Source organism: Lagenorhynchus albirostris, chromosome 13 (assembly GCF_949774975.1).
Source record: "Lagenorhynchus albirostris chromosome 13, mLagAlb1.1, whole genome shotgun sequence".
Taxonomy (NCBI): domain Eukaryota; kingdom Metazoa; phylum Chordata; class Mammalia; order Artiodactyla; family Delphinidae; genus Lagenorhynchus; species Lagenorhynchus albirostris.
Genome location: NC_083107.1, coordinates 5,362,515 through 5,382,893, shown reverse-complemented (window position 1 = coordinate 5,382,893; position 20,379 = coordinate 5,362,515). Strand labels below are relative to the sequence as shown.

The 20,379-nt window shown below is 45.5% G+C and overlaps 1 protein-coding gene across 42 annotated transcripts in view; it reads left to right on the top strand.

Annotated features, from left to right (window-relative positions):
* The first annotated feature begins 2,393 nt into the window (after window positions 1–2,393).
* MAP4K4 (mitogen-activated protein kinase kinase kinase kinase 4) overlaps window positions 2,394–20,379 on the top strand; it is a 172,178-nt gene continuing 154,192 nt past the window's right edge. For 24 of the 42 annotated variants that reach the window (XM_060169540.1, XM_060169521.1, XM_060169536.1 and 21 more), the window contains exons 1-2: window positions 2,396–2,555; window positions 2,902–2,967. In XM_060169540.1, the coding sequence (XP_060025523.1) occupies window positions 2,499–2,555; window positions 2,902–2,967 (123 nt within the window). In that variant the 5' untranslated portion in view covers window positions 2,396–2,498. Of the gene's footprint in view, window positions 2,556–2,871; window positions 2,968–20,379 lie in introns of those variants that run through there. The other 18 variants (XM_060169503.1, XM_060169502.1, XM_060169506.1 and 15 more) reach the window with 3 other exon arrangements.

The following is a 20,379-nucleotide window of genomic DNA, read 5'->3' as shown; positions in this document are numbered from 1 at the left end:
TAGGAGAGAGATTTAGAGAAGGCTGGTAGAAAGAGGAGTTGGTTTCTGAATTGAGCTTGAGGTGATGAAGAGAATTTGGCTAGGCAAAGAAGGGGTTGGTCTCAGTGTCATGAAGTTAGAGTTGAGGCTGTGAACCCGCGGAAGGAGGCTGGCTTGGAGGGTCCTGGCTTTTCTGCATCGGGTTCAGCTGTAAACACCAAGCAAGTCAATTAATTTCTTTAGACGTTGGTTTCCTAATGTGTAAAGTGGGAAAAGTAAGAGTACCTACCATTTGGGGTTAATGTGAAGAATAAGGAGATAGTATATGTAAAGGATTTAGCACATTGTTTGGACCCAATACCTGTTACCTATTATTAATAATAAATACTACTATAATATTATTACTAGCACTGTGGTCTGAAAGTTCACACGTGCACCAATCTAACTCTCTGAGTAAATTATTTACTTTATACTCATAGATAATTCCATTGCTGTTGGTAGATTAAAAAACAGAATTATTTAAAGGTACCACTAAATTCATAGGAACGCTTTGGTTACTATGATTTTCCTAATCAATGGACTCCAGGAGTCCATGAATATATTTCAGCCTTATGAGAGATTCTCACAGTCGAAAATTTTGGAGGGACTTCCCTGGTGGTCCAGTGGTTAAGGCTTTGCCTTCCAGTTCAGGGGGTGCGGGTTCAATCCCTGGTTGGGGAGCTAAGATCCCACATGCCTTGCGGCCAAACAACCAAAACGTAAAACAGAAGCAATATAGTAACAAATTCAATAAAGTCTTTAAAAATGGTCCACATCAAAAAAAAAAAAAAAAAGAAGAAAATCTTGGAAATCAAACTTTCGGGAGGCAGGAGAGTGCTAAACATATTCTGGGTAGAAGACTAACTTGGCCGAATCAGAGACTTGGATTTTGGGACTAGGCTGACCTGGTGAGAATCCCTCCTCCACTTCCAGGCTATGCCTTTAAAGAATTTAGGAAAATTCCTCGGCTTTCAGTACTTTGGTTTCCTCATCCTTAAAACGAGGATAACATCACCCTAAGGCTAAAGGAGGGGTTAAATTGATACTGTAAGTAAACCAAGAATTGGTAGACAATGATGATGGTGTTTGTGAAGCCCAACTGGAAGGGCCTTGGATTTTCAAGAGGCCCCTGTTCTCAAAGTGTGATCCCTGTAACAGCAACTCAGCATCGTCTGAGAACTTGTTAGAAATTCAAGTTCTCAGGCCTACCCAACACTTGCTGAATCACAAAGTCTGGAGGTGGGGTCGGCAATCCATGCTTTTACAATCTCTCTCGGTGATTCCCGGGCGGGCACTCACATTTGAGAACCCGCTGTGAGGGAATAGGGAGCCATTGACAGTTTTGGACAGTGGGGTGATAGTGATAACAATGACCGTTGTGCAGACCATATATTCTTGTTTAACAGGATGAAACTACCTAACTGCTGACTAGCTTCCAGAGTTGCCGTAAGAAGCCCGTCTGTAGGTCCTCAGTGATCTCTAGGCACAAAACTCGGGTTAGGACTCCTGGCCCCCGACACAGTGCGCAGCTACTGAGTGAGGTGCTCCTCGGCACAAGGCAGTTGGAGGAGCTGCTCTGGATTCAGTTTCCGCTGAAAGTCTCGGGCGGGACCCGGCAGCCGAGTGATGCTCAGTGAAGCCCCAACCTAATCAGGCCACCGGTTTAGCCCGGAAAAGAAGAGAAAGGACAAGAAAACCAGGTAGGGAAACCGGAAGCGAGGGTCTTAAGGGGCCAGAATCTGGCGATGGGGGATGGGACGGGATGGGAAGAGCGGGAGCGGGGGCGGGGCCGGGAGGACCCTCCTCCTCGGGGATGCTGGCGGACCTGGGCGCGGCGGGCGGGGCGGGGCTCCGGGAGGGAGGGGTTGGCCCGCCCCTCCGCCCGGGGGTCCGGACCGGTTTCCCTTTGTCGCGGGCGCTCCCCACGCTCACCCGGCTGCCCCTCCCCGCGCACCCGGCCCCGCGCGCGGCCGCCGTCCGGGCCCCACCCCTGCTGAATATTCACGCCGCGCCGCGCCCCTCGCCCCCAGCCCGGGCCGGCTCCGGGCGCGAGCGCGCTTCCGCCCGCTTTTCCTGCCGGAGGAGGAAAGGGGGAGCTGTTTGCTCTCCTCAGAATACGTTTTCGGTGTCCCGTGTCTCCTCCTCCCGCGCCGCCGCCCCCCGCCGCGCGCCCGCCTCCGCCTCCGCCTCCCGGTCATCTTTGTCTGGCGGCCTCGCGCTCCGGGCTCCACTCTCGGTGGCGCCGCGGCCCCTGGTCCGGGCCGCTCGTGCAGGCGCGCGGCGGGGCGCGGGGCCGGGGCCTGAGGCGCGGGCAACGCCCGGGGTCCTGCCGGCCGCCCCGGCCATGGAGTGAGCGCCGCCGCCCGCCCGCCGCCCCCGGCCTCGCCCGCGGGCCCGCGCCGCCCTCCGGGCCTCCGACTCCCAGAAACACACCAGAGACCGATTGATTGTGGCCGGGTTTTGGGTGGCAAAAAGGGAAAATGGCGAACGACTCCCCTGCAAAAAGTCTGGTGGACATCGACCTGTCCTCCCTGCGGGTGAGTGGCGGCCGCGGAGCGCGGGGAGCCGGGAGCGGGGAGCCGGGGCCGCGCCCTGGCCGGCTGGGTGCTCGGGCGCCGCCGCGGGCAGAGCCGCGGGCGCGGCGGCCCCTTTGTCTGCCCGCGTCGGCGGGTGCGGGGCCCGGGGCGCGACCCTCCGCCGGAGCCGCCGCCCGGGACCCCGACCCCGCGTGCCCCGACTCCCATCGCGGCTCTCGGGCGCCGGCGACCGCGCCGGGCGAAGCCCACCTCTGTGGTCGCCGCCCTTTCTCTCCAGCTGCCCCGCTTCTTTTATTCATTGTTGTGCTGCTTTCCGATGCTCACCCCTCCCCTCCTTCTCCTCCAGGATCCGGCTGGGATTTTCGAGCTGGTGGAAGTGGTGGGAAATGGCACCTACGGACAAGTCTATAAGGTCGGTGTGGGCGCCTCCTTTGTTTCCCGGGGACGGGTTGAAACTTCTGGTCCGGGGGCGACGGGGAGGCTGATGGATACGCCGCCGCCCGGCGGCCACGCCGCTCGGCTGAAGTTGGGAGAGGGGTCTCGCCTCGCCGTCCCGCTGTTTTTCAGCAGGGTTTATATATGCACACTGGCCTGAAAAGACCTCATTTCCTGGCTCTCAGTTAAGGAAATAAGCTCCACTCTTAGGCATGCACTTTTCTCCCATAAAATGGGCAAGCATTTTTGCATCCGACAACCTACATTTTTCCCTGTCTTTCCCAGATCTGGCCTTCGGAGTTGGTGTGTTAATTAAAATTCAGTAGAGGCAGGCCTTGCTTGTGATTATCCCAAAACACTGCCTTGGCTTCCTTGAGAATTGTCTTCGTGTTCCCTCGTTTGAATGCTCGCCAGGCGCCCAGGGAGCGTAGTTCGGTGCTATTTGCTTCTCCTTTATAAGCAGCGTGCATTCTCCTGATGGGTACATGTTTTGGGGAACCGGGGAACGGTGTGTGTTTGGGCAACGGGAGCAGGAAGACTTACAGTGTGACGATTATACGGTCTGAATTCCAGGAATAACCTGTTTGACAGGTGTGTAATTGAAACAGAAACGAGGCAAAGCCCAGGAGTGGAGAGGGTGCCCAGACTTTACACCCACCCCAGGTCTTTCTCTTTTTTTTTTTTTCATACCTGCCCCCTCGCCCCCAACAGTAAATGAAACTAACAAATCTGGAGACTCTGAGTCGGCTCTGAGTAGCTGACACCTCGTGAGACTAACCCGTGCTGCGCATTTTATCCAGTGCACATTCTAGAGTTTATGAGCAGCTCTAGGTAATGGAGGCGCAGGCCTTGAACGTTTGAAACAGAACGTGAAATTCTCCCTCTCCTGATTTGTTTCTTATTACTGAACGCTTTCTCAAAGTTATCTGCACCGGGGGTGTTTGGTAGCTGTTAGTAGTGTTTTCTAGCTGGGTACAAGGTTGGGATAGAATTAAAAAAAAAAAAATCTTATGAAGCAGGGCTTTGTGGTTCGCTGTGAAGAATTGTCATTGTCTCATTAAAAATGGAGGGGGGGGTTGGAAGCTGACTGTAGACATTTTCTTCGCCCAAATTAAGTGTGGATCCCATTGTCTGTTTTCTGCTCCGAGAATAGGGTTTATCTATCTCTTGAAAGCCTCTCCCCAGCCCTGACTTCCCCTGGCCTGGGCTGTGTCCCGGCCTGTGGCCTGAACTGGATGGAGTCAGTATTCTGAGGTGATCTCAAGTGAATCAGCATGTGTTTTGTTGGTTAACTGTTGGGGCCAGGGCCAGATTTTTGAATTTGAAAGAGAGCCCTGTGAGCTCAGCCTGCCGGGCTCAACTGAATTTGGAAGCTTTTGGAAAATTTTGGAAAAGATTGTGTTGCAACTCCCTGAGTGGTCTGCTAACTGGCTGAAAGATGTTCTTTCCTGAGCCCCAGTGTTTGTTTAAGCACCAGTCGGTTTTTTCTAACCCAGTTTTTCTGGCCAGATTCGAGTAGTGAGTGTGCCCTCGTCCAAGTGAACTAGCCAGAGCTTGTTTTTGACCTGGTTACACAGTAGTTGGATTGTTTGCATCTTCTTTGGTCAGCGTGGATGTGAAGGCTGGTGAAGTAAACCAGAAGCCAGTGAAACCTGAACGGGTCTTAAAGGGTTTAAGAGCTGGGGGTTCTTTATAGGAGCAGGTGGGGCGGGTTCACTGCTGAGGGTTTCCCCTCCTCCTTCCCCCTTCGGTTTCATCCCCTCTTCCCCCAGTCTTTTGAGATAGATTTGCTGAGCACAACATTTGGGGGAAGTTGGGATCCCAAGCATTTGGGGATCGTGGCAGTGACCCGGCTCTCTGGCTCTCTCCCTATAAAGTCAGTACAGTTGAGGAGAAATTCTCAAATTATGCAAACCCGAGGAATTAAGCAATCTGTGCAACCGTGCCGTACAATCACGAGCAAGAGCGCTTGAGATTTTGCTCGCCTGCAGTTGTTTTATTATTATGGAGAATTTGAACCAGACACTAGGGAGAGAGAGATCACCAGTTTAGCAGTTACCAGCACGTGACTAATCTGGTTTTGTCTGTAGTCTTCCCTCTCTCCATCCATTATCTTCACATAAAACCCAGATACCATTTCACCCATAAATGCTTCAGTATGTATCTTTTTTTGTTTTTTAGATAGTCTCAGTGCTGTTCTCACACCAAAAAAACGAATTCCTTCCTATCAAATATTCAGGTTTTTTTAAAAATTGAAGTATAGTTGACTTACTATGTGTTAGTAAGGTATACAGCAAAGTGATTCAGTTTTATATATATATAGACACATATGTGTGTGTGTGTGTGTGTGTATATATATTTATATATATATGTTTATGTTTTTCAGAGTCTTTTCCCTTACGTGTTATTACAGAATATTGAGTAGTGTTCCCTGTGCTACACAGTAGGCCCTTGTTGGTTATCTATTTTATGTAGAGTCGTTTGTATATGTTCATCCTGAACTCCTAATTGATCCCCCCCACTTCCCCCTTCGGTGACCATAAGCTTGCTTCAGATGTTCAGTGTGAACATTTTCCTGATTATCTCATACATATTCTCTTACTATCACGAGAAGCTCTTTCATATTTATGAACTGATCCTGGGAAGTTTAGTCGTAGAGATGGTGGCAATAGCAGAGACAGTTAACATTTCCATTCTCTCTTCTCTTTAAATGTGTACTTTCTAGAACCGTTTACATCATGCCTAGGAGTTTAGGAATTTCGTTGGTACGATTTGCATATGGTGCTTTTGGGATTAGATTATTGACACTGGAGCATTTGTTTACTGTTGCTAAACATCCACTAGTGTGACTAGCATCAGATTTTGGAAAATACTTGTGTCTAATTTGTTTTTTATAGAGAAGCTTTTTTTTTTTAAACATAACTTTAGGTGAAACACCTGTAAGCTGAACAACCTGTAGTCCTAATTTATTTCATTGTTATATTTTCTGTTTTTTGTTTTTTCTATGAACCTTTTTAGTGATTGTGGTTGCTTATTTTTAGAAGACTATGGTTACATGAAGTGAATGAGTCGAGAGAGGGAGTTTTCTGAGTTTTGATATGTTCTATGAAAATGGCTTTCTTGGGGATAGTTTATAATTTTCTCCATCTGACAAAAATGGTAAATAGTCTGGGTATAGTTGAACAGTATGTAACTTTACCTTTAAAAAAGGAGCTGAGACACAGGCTGTATTCTATTTAGAGAAATTTATTTTTTGCTTTAGATTTCTGAGAGAGCATAGGGAAGGATACTCACAAAATGTGAAAAAAATTGTGAATTTCTGTTCACAGGGTTTCATTCAGAGTACCATATATTTATCAAAGAAGTGTCTGTAAGATGATCTTGTGCATGTTGAGTAGATACAGTGAATTTTAATTATTTTCATCAAAGGGAGAAACGATAATGTGAAAAGTCCAAGCCAGAAATGATAGATCAAAGTTTGTTTTTTTGGAGTTTGTTATTTTTAACGTTTATTTGGCCATTTTTGTTTTTTCCTTGGGGTGGCTACTGTTATTTTGCATCTTGCAAGCGTCCAGTGGCCATTGTTCCAAAATGTCTTGGCTAAAGGCAGGAAAATCCTGCATCTGGAATGGCATGGTAGGGGCCCGAGGGGAAGTTAGGGAGTTGAGAATCCAGCAGGCTCACTGCCTCGAGTCAGGGCTTACTCACAGGCCAGATGGAGAGAGCATCTTGACTCTGACCCTGTCTGACCCTGTCCTTGGAGGAGAGGGCCTTGGTGCACTGGACACCTTGAAGGTTGAGGACGAGGCTACGCTAGGCCCGAAGATGGTAAGCAGAGCTAACCTGAGAGTCGGCCACCTGTTAGGCGCTGTGCTAATGCTGTCCCCCTCTTTTATTGAAGAAAGGGGGGTATGTGTGGCCAAAGGGCTGAGGGTGACCTTTGGGAATGGTAGTAGGGCTTGGGGGTAGTGGGCATCTCGGGAGGGGTTATTCGTGTTGGCATCGAGGAGGTCCATCATTCCCTGGCATTGAGGGGCCATTGAAAGCTTTGTCGGGATTGGGGATCCCTGGGGGTAGGAGCCTTGGTCAGGGGAACTTTGGGGAAGGAGCAGGTACGGTGGTTGGCCTGGGGCAGTGGTCTAGGAGAGAGGAGGGGAAGGAAGGCCAGGGCAGGGCAGTAGAGAGAAGAGTGTTGGGGTGAATTCTTGGGCTTTCCTCCTTGCTAAATCCACTCCTTCTCTGCAGGCTTTGGTGTGACCCTTTAAACGGGTCCACTGTTTGCCTGCTAGATTAGGAGGAGCCTTGGGATTTGTGCAAGTGCTAAAATTGCTTTCGATTGCCACGTAAATTGTGTAGCTTTTAAAGATCATCTTCGTAACGTTTTGGGGCAAGCACTTAAACTTTAGGGAGGGGCGTTCCGCAAATGTTGCTTTGTCAGGGTGACGCCTCTTGTTCTTAAATGGAGGTAAAGACATCCACTGGGGCAAAATAAATTTTGTAGAACTAGATGTTTTCCTTAGGAGGAGGTTTGATCGGCCTCTGAGTGGCATGTACGGACTTGTTCTGAGACACAGAGTCCCTTCACGCTGGAAGGATTCTGGCCCTGGGTTAAGGGAGGGGGGATGAACCAACCCTGTTGAACACACATAGGTGTGTGGCTCTCTTAAAAAATATCAACCCAAACTTCCAAAAACTGTTTTGGCCCTAAACTAAATCAGGAACGTCAGAAGCCTTGCAGAAAAACCAACCAGCAGATAAAACCCTGCTCGTGATAGTTTTTTAACTCCTTATTGCTTGAAACTCTGTAATACAGTGTTTATTTGCATAGCTTGCAAGCTTGTATTTTGCCTTTTTTCTTGACCAAGTTTGGATCTATGTCTGTTTCTACATATTGACATTATCTGGGGGCACTTTTGGTACAGTGTGTGTGTTCATAGATTTTTGTGGATTGGCCTTTGAAAAGCAAAGACGATTTCTGAAAAAATATATCCTGCTCTGGAGGTAATGAATCCCTGAGCAGGTGTGCCAAGCCAGGGAATAACCTAAGGAGTTTCCTTCCCAGGGAACTAAAAATATTATAAACTAAAATACATTTTAGCCTAGAGATGGGTGCTTTGACACATGCATTTCTTACATGGTCTTTTGTTTCTCTGCTTTCTTAGTAAATAAATACTTGCACCTGGTTGTGAACAGCGTCTTGAGCCAAGACATTGCCCACCCTCAGAGCATCAAGTGCTTTCCATCTCTCAGCTGCACTAGGTTTAGATGCCTGTGCTTCTTATCATTAGTAACAGTGCTTTCACTTTTTCTCTATTCTAATGATTTAAATTGGCAGACAGCAGTGCATGTAAATGATTGTGCAAGTGCACTGCTTTCAGACCCAGGTGGTTCCGGTGCCGAAGCAGGACTGTTGCCCAGAGGGCAGCACTGATACGTGATACCCTGGAAACTTCACTCTCATCAAGGAAAATGTACAAAAGTTGACTGTGTGGCCATTCACTGTATTGGAGTCAAGAACTTAATTTACAGTGAATTCTCAGGATCAAACACTACCTATTTAGAATTTGTGATAATTTTACGGGTCAAAACAATATTAGGTCACCACCTCACCTTTTAAAAATCAGTGTTTTAAAAACTTTGTTTCTCGCACAAGTAGCTAGCTATATAGCTAGCGGCTTGTGGGTCATCCTGTAAAGTACTTGCAAATAATTGCTTTGAATATTTACTACAGATTTTTTGTGAATTCAAGTTGGTTTTAATACTACTCTGAATTACCAGTGTTAAAATATTAAGATATATTTAATATGTAATTTGGGACCCGATTACATAGCCACTGGGACGTGATTATCAGAGGGTAGAGATTACCTAGTACTTTTGGAAGATTTGATTGACAGTTATTTTGCTGTAATAATATGATAACACAAGAATTGAATCAGGATACATTTTTTGGACTTAGGGAGGGATGGCCAGTAAGAGAACGGAGACCCGGGCAATGTTATATTACCAGTGACCAGCGTGGCAGCCAAAATCTTAGGTTTTTATGATATTCTGTTAGGAGGCTGGCTCGGTGATAAAAGTCTGCTGGCATCATTCAGAAGAGAAGTGAGTGATGTGTTGGCAGGGATAGAGTTGCGAGGCCCTGTTTTCTGTCAGAATTTCAAAAGGGAGGACAGAATGACAAGTTTTAGGACTTCTCAAAAGTTTTAAAAACTGGGATCTTAGAAACTCTGACATCTGCGTAGCATTGTGAGGAACTTAGAACTAATTTGGGGACACCAGTTAACCATACAGGGCTGGTTTCCTGCCACTTACGGTACTCACTGTGCTGCTACCCGAGCTGGGCCCTGCCTGCCTGGTCACACCACGGTGCAGGAAGCAGGCAGTGTGTTTACCCTCCAGGAGTGCAGGGAAGGCGGGGTGGACACAGCGTGCCAGATGTGTAACATCGGATGTGAAGCGTCCTGTGATGGCTCTGTCTCCCCAGGCCCCCCACCCAGACACAGCCCACGTGCCCGACCCCAGAGAGCTTTCCAGCGTCCGCAGGGCTGAAATAGTTCAAACACGTGACCAGAAAAGCGAGGTGAAAAAATAGACACAGAAAATGCCAGCCTGAATCTTTTCTTTTAATATTTATTTTATTGAAGTGCAGTTGACCTACAATGTTGTGTTAATTTCTGCTGTACAGCAAAGTGATTCAGTTATATATATTACACACTCTTTTCATGTTATATACACATTCTTTTTCATATTCTCTTCCATTACGGTTTATCACAGGATATTGAATGTAGTTCCCTGAGCCATACAGTAGGACCTTGTGGGGTTTTTTTTCTTTTTTTTTTGGCCGCATCGCGTGGCATGCGGGATCTTAGTTTCCTGACCAGGGATCGAACCCGGGCCCCCTGCAGTGGAAGCTTGGAGTCCTAACCACTGGACTGGCAGGGAATTCCCAGGACCTTGTTGTTTATCCATTTCTATATACAGCATCATTTTGTTATTAGAATCAAAGGACATCATGTCACCCTGTCAACTTGCTATAAAAGTTTTTCCGCAGTCGTCAGTTTCTGAATTTACCTGGTTGTACCCCAGTCAGCAGAGCGGACCTGCGGGAGCCCTGAACTGGCAGGGTCGAGTCTGCACAGGGCTCTCTGTGAGCCCTTGGGCTGATGTGTTGCATTAGCGAGAGAACTGGGGGCCTTGTCCACGAGGAGGAGGGAGCTGGAGCCCAGGCTGCTTCCCTCTTTCTGCGGAATTGGCCCTCCATCCCTGGGGCATTGCAAGTATCTCAGATATGGCCAAGTGTTGACAGGTTTTCCTATTCAATTTTTAATCTTAACTAATTATTAAATTATTAAAAAGGAAAAAGCCCCCACTTTTGTGCTATGACTTAAAAACTTTCTTTTCATTATATGGCAGATAGGACCGGCAAACACTTGCCAAAGTTAGGAATGCACATAGTTGCAGTCAGGTGACAAACTAAAGTTCTCTTATCAAAACTTGGAGTTGTCCTATCCCCAAGGGACATCTATTTTCTTTTTTTTAATGTCTTTTTTAAAAAAATTAATTAATTTATTTATGGCTGTGTTGGGTCTTCCTTTCTGTGCGAGGGCATTCTCTAGTTGTGGCAAGCGGGGGCCACTCTTCATCGCGGGGCGTGGGCCTCTCACTATCGCGGCCTCTCTTGTTGCGGAGCACAAGCTCTAGATGCGCAGGCTCAGTAGTTGTGGCTCACGGGCCCAGCCGCTCCGCGGCATGTGGGATCTTCCCAGACCAGGGCTCGAACCCGTGTCCCCTGCATTGGCAGGCAGATTCTGAACCACTGCGCCACCAGGGAAGCCCGACATCTATTTTCAGTGCTTTTAGTCGCTCCATTTGAAATTGACTGCTGTATTTCTAAACTGTACGCTTACATGGCTTTTTCTTGATTTATCAGTTTTGTACACTTACTGACTTCTTGGGACGGTGGTTACAGTTCTTGAACTACTGGTGTGGTCCCACGTGAAGAATCAGCTATTATACTTGTCCCCCTCCCTTAAATGAGTATATCATAATTTGGGGTTAAAATGATAATTGTTTGTGTTATACTGTTTATCTCTGAGCCAAGCAATCTAATATGATTACATTTTCTTTTTTAAACACTCCTTCCCCCTTGCGTTGCCTTTTTCGTTTGCTTAGTTTCCATGTACTTGTCATTACCTTCCACCTCAAACGCCCTGAAAGTTAATATCAAGTACCTAGCAAAGTTCAGCCTTTATCAACAGTTTTTCTAAACACTTGAACACGTTAGATGACTCATTGTTTCAGATAACCCGTAGATTCTGCTTTTTTCTCCCTGGAGGGGAGCTGGCCTGGTATGCTTGGCCTCCCACCTTGGTGCATAGCTCTGCTCCTGGACCATCTGTTTCCTGGATGCCACAGTCTTTTTTTTTTTTTTTTTTTTTTTTTTGGTGTACTGCCTTTCTTTCCTGAAGCACATCCTCCAGTTGCTTTGAAAGTAAGGGTGCCTGGGGTGTAAAGGTTTTAAGTCTTTGGATGACCCAGAATGCTTTTGTTCTTCCTTTACGTGGGATTTATATGTTAGTGGGTGGAAAATATTCTAGGGTGAATATTCATTTTTCTCTTGGAATTTTGAAGTCGTTGGTCTTTTGAGTGTGACCTGTTTTAAACTTCTTTGGGGAAGCTTTTACGATATTCTCTTTATTCCTGGTGTTCTTAGATTTTATGAGTGTCTTGTGTTGTCATTCGCTGTTCCAGGTGCTTGGTTAATTCTTTTTCTTAGGAGCTGCCCTTTTTTTCTGGGAAGTTTTTTTTTCTTCCCCTCCAAATTCCCTGCCTTCTCTTTCTGAAAGTCCTGTGAGTCACCTCTTTGATTTATTTTCTTATCTTTTCCTCTATTTTTGTCTTTTTGTTCTACTGTTATGAAATGTCTTTGATTTTCCATTTCAATATTTCTATTGAATTTTTAGCTTTGTCATATTTTTAATTTATAAGAGAAGCCCTCTTTCTCAGTTTTTTAATTAAAAAACGCGTCTATTCTTTCGTGAATTTATCTAATCTCTCTGAGGATACTGAGTGTAGATACAGGTATTTTCTTTTGGTTGGTATTCTTGTGTCTCCGGCATTCCCCCCCGCCCCCCCATTTCCTCCAGATTTCAGTTTTCCTCTTTGTTTATTTGGGTTATTTATTTTTTTATTATTTGGCCATGCCATGTGGCATGCGGGATCTTAGTTCCCCAGCCAGGGATTGAACCTGGGCCCTCGGCAGTGAAAGCCTGGAATCCTAACCACTGGACCGCCAGGGAAGTCCTGGGTCTTTGTCTTTAATGCTGAAGATTGTCCTTAAATACTTGGAGATGGGTGACTCTGCTCGTATTTGACTGAGGCACTAGCAGTGACTTGGAGGCTGCTGACTGCTGGTAATTCAGTTTAGGGAGTGCAGGTGGGCCCAGTATATTCTCGTGGATGGGGAACCCCAGTGCTGAACATCTGAAGGGCTTTTCTTTGGGGTTTCTCTAAGAAGAACACCCAGAAGCTTTTCCTGCTTGGGGGCTGTGCATGTTTATTGGCCTGTGGGGCTCAGGTGGAGGAAGGAGGCTGGAGATGTGCCGTCTGATATCTTAGCTTTGCAGCCCTGTGGCTTGCCGCTTTCCCTCCTGTCCTCACATCTGGAGCATTTCTCCTTCAGCTTCTTCAGGGCCTGAGCCTCTGGTTTCCTGGACTGTGAGGTAGAGAAAGGGGGGGCCTGGGGCGCTGTGCCACCATATGTCCCCTCTCCTCATTTTAGCCTCATACTTCGTTTGGTATCAGTTGCTTCCAATGAGGATCTCCTCAGGATTCTGTGCAAATTGCCTCACTTTTGGTGTCCCCTCAGTGGGCACTTAGATTATAACTTTTTTCTCTTTGCTCCATCCATTAAAAAAAAAAATTTTTATTTATTTATTTGGTTGCACCGCGTCTTAGTTGCGGCAGGTCGGCTCCTTAGTTGAGGCACATGGGCTCCTTAGTTGGGGCATGCAAACTCTTAGTTGCGGCACGCATGTGGGATCTAGTTCCCTTACCAGGGATCGAACCTGGGGCCCCTGCATTGGGAGCGTGGAGTCTTAACCACTCTGCCACCAGGGAAGTCCCTCCATTTTTTTTTTTAAGTCGTTTTTTTTCTTGCATTTTATTTTATTATTTATTTTCTTTTGGCCGCACCTTGCCGCGTGCAGGATCTTAGTTCCCCGACCAGGACCGAACCCGTGGCCCCTGCAGTGGAAGCGTGGAGTCTTAACTGCTGGACCACCAGGGAAGTCCCTGCTCCATCCATATTTCAGCGGTCAAAACCTGATAGTAACAATCTGTGCCGTCATTTCTTCCCCTTGATCTCTTTATGCTTCTCATAATCATTTTTATGGGAATGAACCCCTGTGACTCATGTGATCAGTCCCCCAGACCAGGAGTCAATTAGAAGTTGCATCTTTGATTTCACACCTGTGGTTTTGTTCAGGCGTGGGCTACTTTTCATCCGGAGCAGTAACCACAAAAACAGCAATGCCAACAACAAAAACGAAAACAGGAGTGGAGCAGCGCCTTGGGGCTGATACTTAAAGTGGGAGATGCAACCCAGGGACGGGGGCCATGCGGGCGTGCTGGGTGGGCATCCCCAGGCTCACTGCTGTCCCACACCAGCCTCCAGGAGACACGGAAGTTTGTTCAACGGGTTTGTTTTTTTAAACAGCTTTATTGAGGTGTATTTTATATATCACGGAATTCACCCGCCTCAAGCCTGCATTTCAAGGGTTTTTAGTAGATGTACTGAGTGGCACAGCTGTCCCCACAGATCAGTGTCCAGCACTTCCATCGCCCCAGCAGGATCCCTCCTACCCTTTCACAGTGAACCCCTGTCCCATCCCAGAGCTTCAGACAACCGCCGTCTATTTTCTGTCTCTATAAATTCGCCTTTTTTGAACATTGCATATAAATAAAATCATGCCACGTGTGGTCGCTGGTGTATGATTCCTTTCACTTTGCATAATGCTTCTGAAGTTTGTCCATGCCGCTGAGCGTGGTAGTTTGTTCCTTTTTATGTCTGGATGGTGTCCAGGGTATGGACGGGCTGTGTTTTGTCCACCAGTTCGCCAGCTGATGGACGTCACAGTTCTTTCTAGATTTTGGCTGTTGGGAGGAGTGCCTTCAGCAGGTGTTTGGGCCTCGCATCTCATATGCTTTCAGAAGAGTTGCACCTGGGAGCCTTACATAGAAGGAGAAAAGAGGGGGCATGTGTTTGCTCGGGTCTGCCCCTTTCTCGGCAGCATAACTCCACACCTCCCGGTTCTGATGACACGGCCGCCTGTCTCTGCTTCCCTGAAACCTTTACCTTCCCCACTCTTAGTATTAGTCATCACTGCATTTAGGTCATTTCTTGAAACATCTGAAAACAGTTTCTTATCGCCATAAAGACAAACTGTTCACTATCAGTGAGGTCATTGGTATCAGGAACTAGACCAAACCGGTTTTCCCTTCTCACATTTTATTGGGGGATTCCATTGTCAATAGTCAGCCCTTTGCCATGTGATGCTAAAGACTGGAGTTTTCCTTTATCTCAGACAGAAGCTGTTGACTCACCGGGATTTGAAAAAATAAAACAAAATCTAGTATCTTTGGTCAGAAGGACATATACCAAGTTAAATAAATGATTTGTTGCGTTCCATGGGGGAATACAGTTGCTCATTTGATTTTCTTCAGGTGTACCTTTTAGAGTATTTTTTTCATCTTACATTCTAAAGAAAAAATTTTTTGAATTTTATTTTATTTTTTTATACAGCAGGTTCTTGTTAGTTATCCATTTTATACATGTTAGTGTATATATGTCAATCCCAATCTCCCAGTTCATCATATCTCTTATTGGGGGCTTCAGTGCATTCAGATCAAATCTAAATTTAATGTTAGTGTACTTCTGGAAAATTCTTATACTTAGAGCTATATACTTACCTGTTTATGATACTAACTGAATACTGTTGACAGCCAGAACTGTTGCCCCAGCAGTAACTCTGGGACCCTCTATGTAGTTGCGGTGTAGTTTTGCTGACTATTCAGTTTGGAGATCTCAAGTCAAAGACTGAGTATTACCCAAGTCAGGGTTGTGCATCCAAGGGACACACGGGTTATTGGGACCCGAGTCAGGCAGTGAGGGTGGCTCAGGTGGCGCAGGATTCACTGAGTGTGTTCGTTCACCCGCGGGGCCTGCCTGCAGTTCTAGGGCCTCTCCTGTTTGAACTTGGCATCTCCGTGTGTCCACGTGCTCCTCATCTGCTCTTGTTGCCCCTTCCCTTAGTTGCCAGAAAAGACTTGTGAATGTTCAGCTCTCTACTCTTCAGTGACTTGGGGGCTTAGTATCTGGTGTGTGTGTCGCTGTTTGTGAGATATCTGAGCCTGCTCTGCTAGGCAGCTCTCCTCTCAGTCCTGTTACTCCAGAGCTCGCTGCGGACGTGGCGTGTGCCAGGCATCCCTCGAGGCTCCTTGCTGGTGGCAGTGGACAAGAAGAGCGGTCAGCGCGTGCCTTGTGCAGCACGTAGCTTGAGGAGGAGGGTACTGCAGTTGGGGAAGAGCGGGCCCGTGGGAGTGGATGGCTAAGCTGGACCTGATACGGTGGACACGTGGTACACAGTGAAGCTTTATGGTTTAAATTCAGAGTCTCTGGTTGAGGCTGAGATGGGTGAGCAGCTGGAGCTGATGGCTCCTCATCTTGGTTAATAGAACTCTGAATAGAGATAGGAGGGGTGTGTTCCATTGATTATGGTAATTGCCTGCCCCTGTCAGTTGCCTGGAGCGTCTGTCTCTTGGCAGGCCTTGCATCCTTTGTCTGCTGCTGGTGTGGCGTGCGGACTGTCCTGAGTTAGGAGTTAGCAGCTCTTGGTCGAGCACCCTCAGCATCCCCATGGAGAGTAGGGTGGGGAGTGCGCTCTCATCACACCTCAGGGCGTCCTGTGAGCAACACGTGGTGCCTCATACTTGGAGACGGATGGCCCGGGGGGGGGGGGGGGGGGGACGGACACGTGGTGGGATGGTTACCCGCCGGACCGCCGACCTTAGGGCTGCAAGCGACCTCTGTGAAATGGGATCACTGGTGTACAGACAGCCTTACGATACTCAGATAGCTTTTAATAAGTTTCTAGAGTTCAGGTTATACAAGGAAATGATTCAAAGATGAGGTTTTGCATTTCTTTTTAGGTGCTATGTATGTGCTTTTTGATAATACAGATAAAAGATAATTTTCTTTTCCCGAGCTTACTGAGTAAAATGGTCTTGTGGGCTTTTTTGAAAAAAATTTAATATCGAGTGAAATATTTCTAACCTTTCTCTAATCACACTGGAAAAGACCTTTTTAACTGCTAACGCCAGCCATCAAAATGTGAAAAAAGGTTTGTTTTATTTTGTTTAAACAAGGCCTCTGTCAGTCAGCAACCCCAAGGTTGAATTAGACATTTCATCAGTTTGCTACTCAATTAGCTGAAAATATATATTCTCTTTTTTACTTACTATATGAAAAAAGTGATTTAAAATGCTAAATTTTACATAGGATGTTGATTTTTTTCCCTTGACCTTTCTTCTTTCATTTCTTTCTGGCTCTTTCTACTGAGGACTTTGTCTCTTTGGTAGTTTGTCTTTTTCCCTTTTTTCTTTCTTTTGAATTAAATAATTGAGTGTTTTTTGTGATTCCATTTTCTGGCTTATTAGCTGTAACTTCTACTTTATTGTTTCATACATTACTTTAGGGTTTATAGTACATACTTGTAACCTATCACAGTTTACCTTCAAATCGTAAATACTTCATATGTAATATAAGGACATTACAGTAATATCACTTCTGTTTCTCCCTACCTGGCCTTATAGTATTTTGTTATATATTTTACTTTTATATATGTTATAAATCTCAAAATATATTGGTGCTATTTTTGCTCAGTCAGCTATCTTTTTTTTTTTTTTTTTGCGGTACGTGGGCCTCTCAGTGCTGTGGCCTCTCCCGTTGCGGAGCACAGGCTCCGGACGCGCAGGCTCAGCGGCCATGGCCCATGGGCCCAGCCGCTCCGCGGCATGTGGGATCCTCCCAGACCGGGGCACAAACCCGCATCCCCTGCATCGGCAGGCAGACTCTCAACCACTTGCGCCACCAGGGAAGCCCAGTCAGCTATCTTTTAAAAAGGTATAAATAGTAAGAAAAAACCCTAATACATGTACCCATGTGGTTGTTAGCATTTCTGGTGCTTTTCATTCCTGGTGTAGATCCGTATTTCTATCAGGTACCATTTTCCTTCTGCCTGAAGCACTTATGTTATCATTTTTTATAGTACAGGTCTGCTGAGTGATGAACTCTTTCAGTTTTCGTATGTCTGAAAACTTTTGTGCTTTTGATTTTGAAAGAATTTTTGCTGAGTATAGAATTCTAGGTTGCTATTTTTTTCCCTTGTCTTAGAGATGTTACTCCACTGTTGTCTCACTTGAATTGTTTCTGCTGAGAAATTTGCTGTGCTTATTTTGTTCCTTTTTACATGTCTTTTTTTTTTTCTTCTCCTGACTGCTTTTAAGAGTCTCCGTTTACCCCTGGTGTTGAGCAATCTGATTATGACGTGCCCTGGTGTACTTCTCTTCACGTTTATCCCTGGTGTTGAGCAATTTGATTATGACGTGCCCTGGTGTACTTCTCTTCACGTTTCTCGTGCTTGGGGTTTGGGAGCTTGGGTCTGTGCGTTTAGAAGTTTCTTCCAAATTTGGAAGATTTTTGGCCGCTGTTTCTTCAGTTCTTTTTTTTCTTCCCCCCTCACTTCTCTTCCCTCTTCTTGGTCTTGGGGACTCCCGTTGAATGTTTATTAAGCCACCTGAAGTTGTCTCGCAGCTCACTGATGTATCTTTTTTTTTTCTTTTTGTGCTTCATTTTGGTTAGTTTCTTCTGCTCTGCATTCATGTTAACTTTCTTTTTCATCCTGGACTCTGCCATTAATTCCATCCCACGTATTTTTCATCTCTGGTGTTGTATTTGCATCTCTAGAAGATCTGGGTGTTTTAAAAATATTTTCTAGATCTCTGCTTTTGAGCATATGCATACAGTTATAATAGCTGGTTGAGTGTCCTTGCCTATAGTTTTAATATCTATGCCAGTATTGCATTGAATACAGTTATAATAGCTGCTTGAGTGTCCTTGCCTATGATTAATATCTATGCCAGCATTGGGTTGGTTTCGATGGATGGTCGTCACTGTTATGTTTTCCCGTCTGGTAATCTCGGCGTGGATGTGAGACATGAACTTTACCTTCTTGGGTGCTTCCTATAAGTATTCTTGAGCTTTGTTCTGGGGTGCAGTTAAGCTACATGGAAATAACTTGATCCTTTTGTGTCTTGCTTTTATGGTTTTTGTTAGGGAGATCTGGATCAGTGCTCAGTCTAATGCTAGTTATATCCCACTGCTCAGGCAAGACCTCTCTGAGTTCTCAGTTGCCCATGATTTATGAGTTTTTCCATTTGTTTAGTGGGAACAGGCACTATTTCCATCCGTGTGAGCACTTGCACTGTTCCATCTAATCCTTTTGAATGTTTCTTCCCCCCAGCCTTGGTAGTTTCCTTTGCATGTGCTGATCGTTACTTGGGTGAACATACAGGGGATGCTTTGCAGAGCCTGGCGGTTCTTCTTTGTGTAGCTCTCATTTCTGGTATTCTCACCGGAGCCCTAGCTGTCTAGGTTTACCTGGACTCTTAGCTCCCGCTCCTTAACTAAGGGAGTCTGCAGAGCTCTGCTTGGGTTTCCTCTCCCTGTGCCGTGCCCAAAAACTTTGTAAAGGGAGTAAGTTCAGGCAGTCGTATGACTCGCCTCATTTGTTTCTTATCTCAGGGATCACTGTTCTTTATTGCTTGATGTCTAGTTTATCTCAGGGATCACTGTTCTTCGTTGCTTGATGTCCAGTTTCTTGAAAACCTTTGTTTTGTAAATTTTGTATGGGTTTGTTTTGGTTGTTTCAAGTGCAAAGGTATATCCAGTCCCCGTTAACACCATCTTGGCCAGAAGTAGATGTTCAGCCGTTCATTCATTAGGAGGCATCAGCAACACGACACACTGAAAACAACCGCTCCTCACTTCTTTGATGGGAATAGTAGGAGAACAACCTTGGATTTCAAAAACACCACTTAAAAAAAAAAGATTTATTGAGACGTAATTCAAACACCACACTGTTCACCTATTTAAGGTGTTGAGTTCAATGGCTTTTAGTATATTCCCAGAATCATGCAGTCGTAGCCACATTTTAGAACATATTTGTTGCTGCAGAGAAGAAACTGCATATCCCAGTCCTCCTATCACTACCTTCCTCCCTTCCCCCACCTCAGCCCCAGGCTACTACTAATCTACTTTCTATCTCTATAGATTTACCAGTTCTGGACATTTCATATAAATGGAATCAAACAACTTGCGTTCTGTGAACACTTAGCATGTGTTCTAGGTTCATCCATGTTGTCGTATGTGTTGGTGCTTCTTTTCTTTTTGTTGCAGAATAATATTCCATTGACTGGATATACTGATTTTACCTGTTATTCAGTTGATGGGCAGGTGGATTGTTTCTACTTTTGGACTATTAGGAATGATGCTGCTATGAACATTTGTGTACAAGTTTTTGTGTAGACTGTATTTTCATTTCTCTTGGATGTATATCTAGGAGTAGAATTACTTCTGTCATGTGGTAATGACAGAGGAACTCAGTTCCTTTGGAGGAACTGCTAAACTGTTTTCCAAAGCAGCTGGACCATTTTACATTCCCACCAGCAATATATGAAGGATTTGGTTTCTCCACCTCCTTTTGCCAATACTTGTAATTATCTGTCTTTTTAAAATTACAGCCAACCTAGTCGTATCTCATTTTAGTGGTTTTCATTGCTTTTCTCTGATGACTAATGATGTTGAGTATCTTTTCATATGCTTGCCGGTTATTTGAATATCTTTGGAGAAATGGTATTCAGATCCTTTGTACATTTTTAATTGTGTTATTTGTTTTTCAGACTTTTTGATTTGTAAAAGTTCTTTATGTATTCTAGATACAAGTCTTTTGCCAGATGTATGACTTGCAAAAATTTTCTCCCATTCTTTTGGGTTGACTTTTCACTTTCTTGATGGTGTACTTAGAGCACAGAAGTTTTTAATTTTGATAAAGTTCAATTTATTTCTTTTGTTGCTTGTGCTTTTGGTGTCATATCTAAGAAACTACTGCCTAAGCCAAGATTATGAAGATTTACTCCTTTGTTTTTCTTTTAAATTTTAAAGTTTTAGCTCTTATGTTTAGCTCTTTGATCCACTTTGAGTTAATTTTTGTGTAAAATGTGAAGTAGGGGTGCAGCTCCATTCATTTGCATGTGGATATCCAGTGGCCCA